Source organism: Rhizopus delemar, genomic scaffold, assembly GCF_000149305.1.
Source record: "Rhizopus delemar RA 99-880 supercont3.6 genomic scaffold, whole genome shotgun sequence".
NCBI classification, from domain to species: domain Eukaryota; kingdom Fungi; phylum Mucoromycota; class Mucoromycetes; order Mucorales; family Rhizopodaceae; genus Rhizopus; species Rhizopus delemar.
The window spans coordinates 2969963-2984097 of record NW_027137832.1 but is presented as its reverse complement, the minus strand read 5'-3'; the positions used below and the strand labels follow the sequence as shown (position 1 = coordinate 2984097).

General features: G+C 34.2%; 7 protein-coding genes across 7 annotated transcripts; 3 read left to right on the top strand and 4 right to left on the bottom strand.

Moving 5' to 3' along the window:
- Window positions 1-310: 310 nt before the first annotated feature.
- On the bottom strand, window positions 311-2229 carry RO3G_09157 (uncharacterized protein; the record flags this gene model as incomplete). The annotated part of the gene is made up of 10 exons (XM_067663742.1): window positions 311-362; window positions 511-542; window positions 718-744; window positions 801-943; window positions 1012-1241; window positions 1306-1526; window positions 1580-1748; window positions 1825-1928; window positions 1983-2095; window positions 2157-2229. 10 exons carry the CDS (start codon window positions 2227-2229, stop codon window positions 311-313), a joined length of 1164 nt encoding a protein of 387 aa, XP_067519843.1.
- A 2782-nt stretch (window positions 2230-5011) lies between these two features.
- Window positions 5012-5405, top strand: RO3G_09156 (uncharacterized protein; the record flags this gene model as incomplete). The annotated part of the gene is made up of 2 exons (XM_067663741.1): window positions 5012-5261; window positions 5380-5405. 2 exons carry the CDS (start codon window positions 5012-5014, stop codon window positions 5403-5405), a joined length of 276 nt encoding a protein of 91 aa, XP_067519842.1.
- A 1445-nt stretch (window positions 5406-6850) lies between these two features.
- On the top strand, window positions 6851-7168 carry RO3G_09155 (uncharacterized protein; the record flags this gene model as incomplete). Its single annotated transcript, XM_067663740.1, has 1 exon — window positions 6851-7168. The coding sequence occupies one exon, from the start codon at window positions 6851-6853 to the stop codon at window positions 7166-7168; it is 318 nt and encodes a 105-aa protein (XP_067519841.1).
- Window positions 7169-7217: 49 nt separating this feature from the next.
- Window positions 7218-8012, bottom strand: RO3G_09154 (uncharacterized protein; the record flags this gene model as incomplete). The annotated part of the gene is made up of 3 exons (XM_067663739.1): window positions 7218-7571; window positions 7624-7853; window positions 7901-8012. 3 exons carry the CDS (start codon window positions 8010-8012, stop codon window positions 7218-7220), a joined length of 696 nt encoding a protein of 231 aa, XP_067519840.1.
- A 273-nt stretch (window positions 8013-8285) lies between these two features.
- Window positions 8286-9933, top strand: RO3G_09153 (uncharacterized protein; the record flags this gene model as incomplete). The annotated part of the gene is made up of 3 exons (XM_067663738.1): window positions 8286-8755; window positions 8809-9594; window positions 9651-9933. The coding sequence occupies 3 exons, from the start codon at window positions 8286-8288 to the stop codon at window positions 9931-9933; spliced, it is 1539 nt and encodes a 512-aa protein (XP_067519839.1).
- A 976-nt stretch (window positions 9934-10909) lies between these two features.
- On the bottom strand, window positions 10910-11652 carry RO3G_09152 (uncharacterized protein; the record flags this gene model as incomplete). Its single annotated transcript, XM_067663737.1, has 3 exons — window positions 10910-11020; window positions 11076-11284; window positions 11331-11652. 3 exons carry the CDS (start codon window positions 11650-11652, stop codon window positions 10910-10912), a joined length of 642 nt encoding a protein of 213 aa, XP_067519838.1.
- A 389-nt stretch (window positions 11653-12041) lies between these two features.
- On the bottom strand, window positions 12042-12470 carry RO3G_09151 (uncharacterized protein; the record flags this gene model as incomplete). The annotated part of the gene is made up of 2 exons (XM_067663736.1): window positions 12042-12092; window positions 12363-12470. 2 exons carry the CDS (start codon window positions 12468-12470, stop codon window positions 12042-12044), a joined length of 159 nt encoding a protein of 52 aa, XP_067519837.1.
- Window positions 12471-14135: the final 1665 nt, after the last annotated feature.

Genomic DNA, 14135 nt, shown 5'->3' with positions numbered 1-14135 from the left:
GCGTTACTGAGAAATTATTGTCGGCTATGATATAGTAAGAGCTTTATTTCTTTCTTCTACTCTTTAACTGAATAATATGATAAAAAGCACATTTTTTTTTTTTTTTTTTTATAAAGATGAACATGATAATGTCTACAATGAGGAGGGAGAGAGAGTTTTCGATCCGATGGAAGGTGTGTTGACCGATATCAGTGATCCAAGCGTAGTACTCGAAACCATAGCGAGCCAAAAATCCTTTTTGATTCTCAAACCAGCAGAGAAGGAAACTACAGCAAAAGATACGACCAAAAGGGCTGTAGAAGTGGTCAAATCAATAGACAACAGCGTCTACAAAGACTATAAAGACTAAACCAGAGAGGGTCCTATGGAAAGAGGAAAAGTGATTTTGCATGCAAAGGATCTTGGAATAAACCCTCGTACTGCTATGCGTTGGTGGAAACACTATCAAGAAACTGGGGAAGTAGCTTACAAAAAGTCTCAAAGAAATCCCAGCCGATCTAACTCATTTACTCCTGAGCAGCACATTCAACAAATAATATTCTCTGTTTATAATGATCTTGCAATGTGGATGTAAGAGCAAATTGAAAAACAATAAAAAAAAAAATAAAAAAAAACTTATTTATCGACTTTATTCTTTGAAACAAACTTAGTTTCAAAAGAAAAACACACGCGCTCTTTTCCAGCTCTTTTCTCTTCTCTCTTTCTCTTCTGGCTTACTTCGTCTATAAACTTTGCAAGCTCAGACTATATAGAATACGTTAGTGTGCTGTTGCTAAGATTAGTTTGTTTGCAATAAATACCTTCACAAAGAAAAGAGCCTCAACAATTCCAGGCAAGTGTACAAGCTGGTGAATTTCTTCAACCAGAGAGAAGCGTTCGAATGCCATAGGCATATAAATTCCATCGGCAAGAAGCTTCATTTGGAAAAGTGTACCTTTGAAGCCTATCAAAGTATTTGCATTAGATAGTATGCTCTTTTTTTAGTACACGACACGCAAAATGATAGCATACCTTCAACCAGCAGACCAAGAGATGTTGGGTTTTTAGACCCGAGGCACAGTTGATCATCTACAGATCCTTTCATCTGCTTCATCAATTTCGTATAGTCGTCTTCAGGCTGATACTTGCTCGTAATTTCTGGTCTTTTTACCTCAACAAAAAAGAAGTAAACTTCTCTTTTTTTTATCTTTGTACCAAACATAAAGTCTGGCTTTTTTCCATTTTTTTCGGGCTTGTCCATCCTATCCGTGAGTATGATATACGGAGATTAGTATAGGAAACAAAGATAATTGGGTATACACTCACATTGCATAAGAAAGATCTTCGCTTACATCTTTCAGCAATACTCTTCGAATAGCCGAAGCTAAATACTTTTCAGTAAATGTAGCTTCGGAACTATTCGAAATGCAAGCACGGTGCTGCTTCTCATATCTGACAAGATCTTTGATCATGCCCATCATGGCTTCTTGTCCTTCTCCTTCTTCCTCACTATCATCATTGTCATTATCGTCATCATTATCTCCCTCCTATTTGCAAACATTGTTGGAGAAAACTATTTTTTTGTACCAGTTCAACTTACATCAGCTTTGTCCTTGCAGTACACGACTGCCTTGGCAGGTGCACGATCAACTTTGGGCTTTGTGCTGCAAGCTATTGACTTCAACGCTTTACGCGTATTGCTGTCGAAGTATCTGGTAACACATTTTTCAACATCAAACTTGTTAAGAGGGAAAATGTGAGAGAGAGAACTAGGTTGAAAAGATTTGGTCCAGTTGAAGTTAGTGTCTGAAGAGAAATATGGAAAATAGCTCTTTGAATACTTACAGGATTCTCAAGCAGTTTATATCATTATCTTTTTCAACTTCGGCAATCGACTGCTTTCTGAATCTTTTGAATACTTTAGTAATGTTAATGTTTTCGACAATAACCTAAACGTAATGGTTATGCATTCTTCAACTATAGGTATCCACGCACCCATTTACCTCCTCCTTCGGCTTCCACTCCTTCTTTCCTCCACCCAAAAAGTAATTTATTTTTTTTGATCGCTTCACTTCGGCAGAAGAAATCGATGAGTCCGACAACTCTGGGCTTTGAGCTAAAAGAATACGAGTAAGTATAGATTTGGTTCTCGCAAATGAAAATCTCTTTGAGCATACATCTTTCTCTCTTTGCATTTATTATAATTTGGATATCACCGTTAATTGTGGGTTGGTTGAAGATGTTGGACATTTTAAAAAAATACGATAAGAACAATAAGAAATATGAAAATGAAGAAAAAGTCTTGCTGTGCCCTCCTTTAAATAAACAATAAGGTACTTGGATAGTGCGACTTTACTAACCTGACATGGAACACTTATCTAATGTGTGTACCCAAAAACATTTCGTAACACCCTCTTTTTTGTTACTTTAATAAACTTGAGCTCCGGCTCCTCATTTAAAAAAAATATATATATATAATGTGTGTAACAGTTTGTCTCTTTTGCTTTCCATGAACAAAATTTTATTTGAAAACGTATTAGCAAGACGTATAATGGATGTAAATAACTGTAGGAAAATAAAGTATCACATTTGAAAACCAAAAAATAAAGATATTTCAAGTACCTTATGCAGTCATTATGTGAAGACTAGCATGTTTTAGTTTATTCATAGTTACAATAAAAAGATATTTTGTTGATTTGATGCCTATATTCTTTCTTCTCAATATTTTAAAGATATATGAGCTGTCAGTCTCAGTCACTAAAAACATGATCAATGTAAAAGGAAAGGTGTTTAACTCCGAAGAATGTAAATAGACATAAGTTACAGCATAGTTTAGCTTCGTTTTCGGAAGAGAACGGCGAGTACATGCATCTTATCTGAAATTAAAATAAATATTTTTACAGAGTACAGAGAAAAGTATTTTTTTTTTCCTTTTTTTTTTTTTCTTTTTTATTTTTTCTTTATTTTCCTTTAATGTCTTTCGCTGCACAGTAGCAAGGTTCCTTTGCTTGCAAGGGCGTTTCAAATGGGCTTTGGCGAAAAGTAGTGCTTTAGAGGAAACTGTCAGCGGGAGTGGTAGCTTATGGGCTGTGAGAAATCACAGAACTAGAAAAGTGCGAACTCTGCCATGCGCTCTTTAGTAACCTTTTGACCTCTTTGTTTGTCATTGCTTCAACTGATTTACCAGCCGACATCTGGTACGTTTGAGGTTTTGGCAGGCAAAGTACGCTACGTGTAGTTTACATTCAATGATACTGTTATCAGGAAAGTAACTTAGAGAAAGAAAGACTATTTGGATGATACTAACCATGCTATCTTGAACTTAGCGATACTGATCAAGCACTCAATCATGCAAACAAACACATAGTAGCAAGGTTCCTTTGCTTGCAAGGGCGTTTCAAATGGGCTTTGGCGAAAAGTAGTGCTTTAGAGGAAACTGTCAGCGGGAGTGGTAGCTTATGGGCTGTGAGAAATCACAGAACTAGAAAAGTGCGAACTCTGCCATGCGCTCTTTAGTAACCTTTTGACCTCTTTGTTTGTCATTGCTTCAACTGATTTACCAGCCGACATCTGGTACGTTTGAGGTTTTGGCAGGCAAAGTACGCTACGTGTAGTTTACATTCAATGATACTGTTATCAGGAAAGTAACTTAGAGAAAGAAAGACTATTTGGATGATACTAACCATGCTATCTTGAACTTAGCGATACTGATCAAGCACTCAATCATGCAAACAAACACATAGTAGCAAGGTTCCTTTGCTTGCAAGGGCGTTTCAAATGGGCTTTGGCGAAAAGTAGTGCTTTAGAGGAAACTGTCAGCGGGAGTGGTAGCTTATGGGCTGTGAGAAATCACAGAACTAGAAAAGTGCGAACTCTGCCATGCGCTCTTTAGTAACCTTTTGACCTCTTTGTTTGTCATTGCTTCAACTGATTTACCAGCCGACATCTGGTACGTTTGAGGTTTTGGCAGGCAAAGTACGCTACGTGTAGTTCCGTCTCTTACTTACAAGAATCTGGCGTTGTTCTAGTTAAAAGGTTGGATAAATTTATTCTCTTTCAGAGCGGCAGCTTAATGACTCAAGACCTATTCTTTTACCTGTACGTACGACACATGATAACCAAAAATCGAAAGCAACTTGTTCTATATCTCCATCGTCTCATCATGGTGGCTACAAGCAGTACTCCCTTGCAGCTCTTAGCTTTATAACGAGATTAATATATTCAATATGGTAATATGCGCTATCTTTATACAGCAGCAGCACAATGCAGCAAAATTGTTTCTTTACTGGTTCCAAAAACTCAGTCAAGCTTAATATCGACACTTATATTCGTCCTTAATCTGAAAACTACATTTTGTTTTGTAAAGGTATTGATTGTAAACAAACTAATCTTAGCAACATTACACTAACGTGTTCTATACAGTCTTAGCTCGGAGTACTACGCTTGGATCACTGATATTGGTCAACACACCTTCCATCGGATCGAAAACTCTCTCTCCCTCCTCATTGTAGACATTATCATGTTCATCTTTATAAAAAAAAAAAAAAAAAAAAATGTGCTTTTTATCATATTATTCAGTTAAAGAGTAGAAGAAAGAAATAAAGCTCTTACTATATCATAGCCGACAATAATTTCTCAGTAACGCCAATTTGACTTCGCCCAAAAAGACAAATGTCGTATCCCAACATACTTTAAACATGATTCATATTCAATTTATAAGAAATCAGAGTAGCGAATGCTTTACAAAGATTTAATTGAATCTTCATGAAAAGGATATAAATACCAGATACAATAATATTAAATAAAAATATAACTTTTTAAGTCTCGTTGAATTTTATAGTCTTTTTTTTATTCTTACGAGATAACACAACCCAAGACAAGAGCAAAGACTACGACCATACTTGGGGCAATTTCTCCATATGGAGTTATCAATGTGAAAGTGAGAAAGCCAAGAGCCGTTAATCAAAACAAGAAGAGAAAGGCGGGAGGCGGTACTGCCACAGGCCACTATTTCAATTTCATATGCGACACAATGGATGTTTTAGACAAGCATGAGGAGTTCAAAGATTGCTATATAGTAATGAATAACGCGCCTACTCATAAGAACGCTGACATTGAAAAAGAGATTAACAGACGAGGATATGGTTGTATATATCCTCCTCCATATTCCCCTGAGCTAAATCCTATTGAGCAGTTTTGGTCTGTTTGTAAGAGCAAAATGAAAAGAGAAGAACCCTTGCAAGAAGAAACATTATCCTCAAGAATACGTGATGCATGCAATGGTATTCTTTTGAGTGATCTTAAAGGATTTTGTAGATATTCCATGACAAGGTTTGAAGATTGCTTAAATAGAAAACATATTTAATAAAGAAAGGATTACACTTAATTAGCATAATTTAGCTAATTTGTATGCTGAATTTGGCTAAAAGGATTTTTATTTTTCGGCTAAGATTGCCTCAGGAAAATGGCTGATTGTATTTTTTAAATTCAACTAATTTTTTCAAATGTTTGGCGAATAATTTCTGAAAAGAGTGTATAGTAGTGAAAGAAGGCAAACAAAAACCTTTTTTGTACCTCGCCAGTTAGAAAATGAACTTTCGTGTAACAACCTATTTGAAGACGGGATATCAGCCCTTGCTTAAATACTGTCATATATTATCCCTATTTTTAAAACTTCACCTCAATATCTTGTATTTTTTTTTATCGTTTTTTTTATTTATTTATTTTATAAACCAATGAAATCATCAAGCATTCAATTGAAACTGTTTTGCCAGATAAAAAATACATGACAAAAACTTAAAAGTAAAAAGACAATAGTTGTGAAACTAAAGATTATATATATGACTTTATTAATAAAAACAATTGAAACTATTTATTCTTTTTGAATATTTGAAACTTTACCATTATTTCAATTGATTGTTTAAAAGAATAACATGGGAAAACAAGGAAAAGATGGTGGATAAAAGTTAGCCGCTGTCTTCTTGACGAATCAAGAAACAATGAAGTAGATAAATTATTGATCTAACAATTATTACCGAATAGAATTACATTGAACTGTCATTCCTGAAACCAGGTTCCGATATAGTCATTAGAACATCGATAGGAACAATTGGACAAAGATCGCTGGTGCAGAAGTTTCACATTCATGGGTAGAGATCTGGTTGGACTATAATTTTGAAGTATCTAATTTTATCCATGAATGTTCATTTTATTAGTTGTATGGATACAACAATGTTAAATGAAAAAGGGTAAAATTCTCTACGTGTTTATTAATAAAATAACTTGTTTTTTTAAGAATACAAAGCATTATACTTGCATTCTAATTTTATGTGTATTGCATAAATGGAAAATGAAGTCTGCTTAATCGTTATTAGTATTTTTTTTTTAAAAAAAAAACTCGCTGTAGCTTTTAAAATTTGATTCAAATCAAGTTTAAAATACGTTAGCAATTGAAAAACTAAAGAGAAAAGGAAGCAATTATGATACTTAGAATATTTATATTTTGAAAGTAACTGATTAAATTCAAGTTCATTACTCTTTTGTACTTGCATTTGATAAGTATGTTTAAGAAGAATATATAATTAATATCATTAGGTGATAGACTTTAATACTTTTATCCTTGCCTTTTTATTATGTGAAAAAGTAGTATGTTGTCTGATTTAGGATAAAAAAGAATTCGCTCTATTGAAATGCAGAGAATATATTCTCGTTTGAACCTTTAATCTCATTGGTAAAAAGACAGGTAATACAAACTCACTACTATAAATGGCTACTTTGTATAGACATCACATCATATAAATATGACAAAATGGATATAAAAAGGGCTTAGGAACCTATTTTTCTTTTAATTTAATACAACTCAGTTTTTCAAATGAAAACTCTTTTACTTTTCTTACTATTAATTCAAGCTGTGATAACGTTACCTGCTTCAGAAACATGTAAACAAGATGAACAATTTAAGGCAAAAGACTTGTGTAATGTTTGTACTTGTACAGAAGATGGATTGAAAGCAGATGCAGATTGTACCAAATTGATTTGCCTGTTCAATAAAGATCGTAGTGGTGCTCAATGCACACCGTATACATCATTCCCAGCTAAGTCTTCAACATTTGTATGCTTTTGTCCTGAAAGTGGTGTCAAGGCTGAGGCTGGCTGTCTTATGCTGAATTATGACGAACCCATTGAATAACAATAATAATAAATTTTTTGTAAATACATGTTATACTTTTTTATTATTATTATTTAGAGGGAGGCAATATGATACCAAGATTCCTTCTAAATTCATCAAGTGGTGTATAAAAATGATGTTCAAAATAAATAGTCATCAATGGTTTACATGAAGCACCACATTGCACTGCCCAAGGTACATAATCTACATAGAGCCTTCTACGTTCATTCCATGTGAGCCTTAATGGACCAAAAAGAGAGGCAAGCATAGTCATCGGAAGGCCTGTTTGTACCCATTCAAACCATTTTAATGCAATCTCTTCTTCTACTGTAACGCCGAGTCCTGTTAACGTATGAAAAAAGTCGTGAATTTGCCGATATCGGTTCATTACGTATGCCAATTCTTCATCATCCACAAATTGTACCTAACAGCTAATATCAGTATACATGTATATATTGTAGTAAGCTATTTGGTACATTGGAGCGAGTGTCAGGAGTGACCCCTTCACTTTCAAGCCAATGGACATAAGCATAACCAAAGGTGTTGGGTGCACAATTCTTTTTTAACGTATCAAAGTCAATCGAAGTTGTACTAATCACTGGGCGTTCTCGTAATATACGACGTCCATCTTTTGATTGTAACATTTGATCCCTCATTTTGGTTAAAAATAAATGGCCTGTTGTTTCTCCCAAAGTAGCCACCATATCTTATACATATTAGTTTTCTCCATACATATATCAATACAGTCATTACCTCCTCTCAGTGGGTTCTTCAAGGCAGCAATAGCGGAACCAACCGTTAAAACAGTTCTTTCAATACCAGAAATAGGAATATGTGTATCATACAATTTGCTCTTTTCTGTCATTCTGATGCTTAGAATCAACAATAAGTAAAATGTTTTATAAATTACCATTTGAAGTAGTTGATGAAGTCAATGATCGAGATAATATATAAGAGCTAGGCCGTTTTAAAATAGACTTGATGTTTGTGGATAAATGGTGAGCTCGTTGCATAAGAAAAAAAAATGAAAGGAAGATAGTCCTTTCCGGGGTGTCACTTTATTTATTAACCTCCAACCGTCACTTGTATTTTTTTTCCTTTTTCTTTATTGTTCAAGAAAACTGCGCTTTGATTACAAATGCAAAAAATACCTATCAGAAGAAAAAGAGTGCCTCCAAAGAAATCATTGACACCTAAACAAAACTTAATTAAAGAAAGTGCAGTTCAACGTGAAAAGATTGAAAAGCTTGTCTTTATATGGCAAGAAAAGCTTTTTTCTCAACCCACTGTCCCACACTTGACCCTCCAAAAAGCCGTGACATACCTTCAACCAAGAACCTATGCGGAAGTGGTAGAAGAACGTGTTGTACAGGCTTGGTGTGGTTATCCTTTATGTAGCAAGGCACCTCAAACAATTCAACAAAAATATAAAATCTCACTTTCTCAAAGAAAGGTCTTTGATACAACAGAATTGACTAATTATTGCTCAGAAAGTTGTTTTAGAAAATCGAAATATTATACCTTGCAGTTATCTGAAGAGCCTGTTTGGTTTCGTGACCTGCATCAGCCCTCCAATGCTCATATTGTCTCACTGGAAGAGGATTTTGAGTAAGTAAAGAGAACATTATGTATATGCTATATGCTCATTCAATTATACATAGGAAGGCTGTGAATGAACGAAGGAAATCATTAAAGGCAGGAAGGACAAATCAAGACATCAAGCAAGGTTATGTACAACAACTGATTGGAAATGTACCAAAAAATGCACAAGAGAATAACGCACTTGAAATTGTTGAAAAGACTACTGTAAATATTCCTAGTGCACCTCAAGTTACATCATTTGATACGCTTGAAGGTTATAAGATTGAGATAAAGAATGATGGGAAGCTTCCTACAGCAATGGTGTTGAAAAAAAGGAAGGAAGACAACAAATCGGAACTAAACATACAACAAGATCAAGAGAAAGAAATAGTAGTGGATACGGCTAACGAGGATGACATATTTAATACAATGATGATGCTTAAGGATATGAGTTTGGATAAAGAACCTATCCATGGCAGCAGTAGCAAAGACAAAAGTAGCAAAATAGCGCTTAATAACAGCAACAACAATAAATCATTGTCCAACAATGAGAACCGTAACAAAAATACTGAGACATTACACACAGAAAATATAAAATTGGCTAGCCAAGATGAGAACATACAACAAGTACAGACAAAACCACTACCCAAGAAGAAAAAGAAAAAGGGACCCGAGCTATCTTTATTTGGTACTATTTGGACTATGCTGGATCATATGACAACAAAAGCAACAAGGATATATTTGAATGACTTGGAAAAACACCAAAGACGGTTAAATGTCATGCTACTGTTACAGCAAGAGAATCGTTCACTGGACGAAACAAGCCTTTTAAGAGGACAAATCTTTAGTGAGCGTATTCTTGAAACGTAAATACTAACTATAATAACAGTAATAATGTACTTATCCAATATATATAATGTAGATATTACGTTATTCGCGCACAAATTGGCATAAAAGATAACATGGAAGATGACATTGTAAACATTATCAAGACATTTAGACTTTCTGATGCTTCTATGGTAGCACTTGATCCTGCACAGTGCTACATGTTGACATTAGTGATTGTCAAGTCATTATCAGATATTACGATTGCAAAGGATTGTACGTCATGGAGAGCACCATTTGAAGATTGTTGTAAAGCAATTGAGCAATCCTTAGATATGGTAGATGCATGTGTTCGTGTATTAAAAGTTGCAAGTGTATAATAAAGAAGTATTTGTATTACGCACCAGTTGTTATATGCGCATAAGAAAGTAAATTTTAAGAGAAAATGAAATTAATGAACTAGGAGAAAATAATGATATTCTTTGATATAGCTTTAAGTTTATAATAATAAGATGAGAATATGTTCATGAACTATTCCTGCTTTCTGATCCAAGAAAAAAAGAAATACACGTATTTATTTGCTGAAAAACATATAATAAAGAATAAAGTAAGATGGCATTCTTTTGCTTGAAATATGATTGTGTATTTTGTAATTATGAATTGAATTTTTATTATTATGCAAAAGGAAGAGAAAACTAGCCTTCTTCTTTTTTAAAAAAAAACCAAATGAATTGAAAACAGTTTCAATTCGTTTTTACCTATTCTCTCTCTCTCTCTCTCCCTCTCTCCCTCCCTCCCTCCCTCTCTCTCTCTCTCCTACTTTTATATATGGAAACAGATCGATCAAAGTTAGTAGATGATGCCATTTACAAAACAAGAATACCTAATATCATCATTATTCTATCGTCAATCTATATTTGTTCATATTCTATTCTGTTAATAAAGATAATTTTTCGTAAACAACAACAAAGAATAGAACAAATGGAGAAGCAGCGTCTAAAAGATTATTGGAAACGGTCAGCTATTCAACATCAGCTAAATGATGCTATTGCTGATAAACAAGAAAATGGCCTCATCACTTATCCTTCATCCATTTATCAGCCATCTAATTCATCTATGACCTTGCAGAACACCACTAGTTGTAATAGTAGTAGTGGTAACACTAGTGGCAGCAGCACTAGTAGTATTCAGCATGACAATAGGCAATTAGTGAAGTTTTGGTCTAAAAAGAAAACAAGTAAAAGGTTGAGTTTGGTATGGCATTGGAGTGTATCCATGGGTTACTGCGAATATGATCACGGTAAAGAATTAAACGAATTAATTAAAAAGTTGACAAAAGAATAAAGTGCATCTATATTAAAAAAAGCGTCGAAATAAGCTATTAAAGCTAGTGGATTCTTTTTGACCTGATAGACTACTCGTTTCCTTTGCGCTATTGTTATCCACCGCCTGCAATGGAGCTACTGGCTACAAATATACAATATTGAGTCTTAATATCATTTGTTTCTATATCTCCCTATACCTTGTCCAAGTCTTCTTCTTCTTCGTCATCAAATTCAACAAACTCTTCTGATCTCATTCGTAACCATTGCATTTGTGGGCCTGATCTTGAACTATCATGTACTCGAAATCCAAAGATACGTGGTTGATATATATAAGGCTTGATCTTTGGTAATAAATCTGGATATGTTTCAAATAATAAATGAGGAAAGGTTGTACCAAAATGGGCTCCTACTTATTATATTAGCTTCTTTTCCTTTCTCTCTTTTTTTATTACCATCAATGGCTTGTAATATGGATGTTGGAGGACAATAAAGATCAAGACAAGAAGGACAATAAAGTCGAACACTTTCTTTTCCAATTTCGTCATACCGACCACAAGGAATCACTGGACATTTATAACAATACACTCTTGGACAAACCCCAAAGTGCTCATTTGAATACCTTTGTGCCATTACTCTAAGCCCATTGCGGGTGAGTAGGTAGCGTTGATGAATAAGTCCATAAAGTAAGATGGCATAACGTTCAATCACATTCGGATCTACCCATGTCTTCTTTTCTTGTTCTTCTTCTTGTTCTGTTTCAATATCTAAAATCATATCGATCGCTTCTTGATAATAAGGTACAAGAGTTGACAGTCCGGTTAAGTTGAAGTCGTCTTCAATGAATTCCTCGGGTACTTCAATATAGAACTCGTGACCTGCTAATGAACAAAACCAACTTATCCAACTTTGAAGAGAACTGTCTGAATCTTCATCGTCTGCTCTTTACGTAAGCAACTATAGTGTTTTTTATTGTTTTATTTTACCTTCATAAAAGAATTCTTCTTCATTTTCTGTTGTTGCTGTTATATTCATCGACAGCAATTCCTGTTATTGTTGCTCAAAGAAAAAAAAAAAAAGATAGAAAATATTCTAGCGTATATTTTTCACACATAAAAAGTCCTCTTTTCTATCATTCTTTTATTCACCCCTATTTTTGTTAGTTGCTAGGATACGAGTTCAATAGACTTAACTACTTTATCATTGAAACTGCAAGCCTATAAGTATACATTTTATTTGATATACACTATTTTTACAAATTATTCATACACCTTCAAACTTAGATTATTTTTTAAAATGCATACTTATTGGTGCATGAATTGCACAAAAAAAAATATCATGTTGGCTTACTGTTTAAGAGGTCCTCGATTTAGCGGTTGAATATCTATAAAATCCTTGAAGATTGCCCAAAAGGATTTTGTTGCATGCGTCTTCACTTCTAGATGGCAATGTCTCTTCCTGCAAAAGCTCTTTTCTTTTAAACTTACTTTTACATACTGACCAAAACTGTCCAATTGGGTTGAGCTCAGGGGAGTAAGCCAGAAGATAAACACAGCCGTAACAGCATTGCTCAGTACATTTTCCGATATCATCATTCTTGTGAATAGGAATATTGTCCATAACAATGTAGCTGCTCTTTAATCACCCTTGCTGATACAAATATCAAGAGCATCTACAGTGAAATTATAGTACCCAGTAACATTTCCCCTTTTGGCATTTTCAAAAGTTTGAGTACTGCCTGCTGTCTTTCTCTTCTTTGAAGGGACAGATGCTCTTGATCGTTTTACTTTGATTTTTACTACACCGTAAGGAGAAATAGTATTCAAATAATTATTGTTTTGATCCTTGTTTTGGGTACATATGCAAAGCAGAGCCCCCCCTCCCTCTTTTTTTTTTCTACTATGCTACAGAGTGTCTCATGTTCATTTCGTTCTATTCATTTATTGATACATTCATAATTATGTTTAGCCATTAGCCTTGTTTTAATTCCATAACAAAGAATAAGCAATGCTATTGTAATCCTTTAAGAAAATTGATAATCAAAATATAAGTAATAGGACCTTTTTAATAGAAGAAAGATAATTATTCTTTGTACGTGTTTATCGTTTCTAGTTTGAGAAGTTACATATTCATTTCTTTGTCTGGACGCAGAATAATTGTGGCTTTTACTATTTGGGATTGATGATTTGAATGTTTGTTTAGGTATTCTATATTTTGACAATATATTAACAAGTGTTTCTGTCGAGTCCTTTCAATATCTAATTTTTGCTTCTCTACTAATAGTGTTACTACTGACACTATTAATCAAAGTGATATTATGACCCAAAAACATTGTCAGTATCGATTCTATGAACAAGGGAACAGAAACTAAATATGGAGATGGCCCAATGGAAACACAACATGATAGGTCTTCTGAGAAGTTCCGATTACTATATATCTTAAGACAAAGAAAGTATGATTAATCCCCCTTAAAATAAACACACTTTAATAAAAAACATCTGGCTTCTATCTAAAAAGTTCTATTGCTTCCGATTTATTTGGTTGTCACTAACATGGAAAAATCATAACATTCTATAAACTCCCGTTTATTTCCTTCTTTCTCTTGCTGTATCAACCCTATTTTGCTCCAAATACCCGGTATCAAGAACCTGTGAGAGGTGTTGAATTCAGAAGGTTGCTGAAGAAGCATGTATTCTTGGTGTATTTGATTGATGAGTTTCGAACAAGTCAATGCTACCCTTCTTGTGAAAATCGTAGTCTGACAACCTTCAAGAGAATACCAAATCCACAGCCATATCAAAGACAAAATAAAATTGAAGTTATTTGTCACGGTTTACATAGGTAATCAAATACTCTGATCAATGGTTATCAAAATCGTTTGCTGACTTGTTTTTTTTCTGTCTCTTAGATGTACAAATCAAAATTGCAAAGTGACTGTACAAAATATTTCAGGTGTTGAAGATCTTCGTGAACGTTTATAGAATCAGGATTTGGCAGCATGCCTAAATATGATTCGTATTGTTCGCAGCCTTCGCTTGAATGGTGAAATACCAGAGAGGTTTCAACATGCTGGGGCTGAAAGAAGAGGACCGATTAGAAGAAGGAGTTCTGAAGAGAATGAAAGACGACCAGTTTTACCTAGAACCCTGTAATTTCCAACATAGTTATCGCTGTGTTATCCTAGATGCACTTTGGTAAGTTTGAAATTAAATAATTTGGTACTTTGTTTATTAACATTCGGCTGTTGCACCTTTTATCAT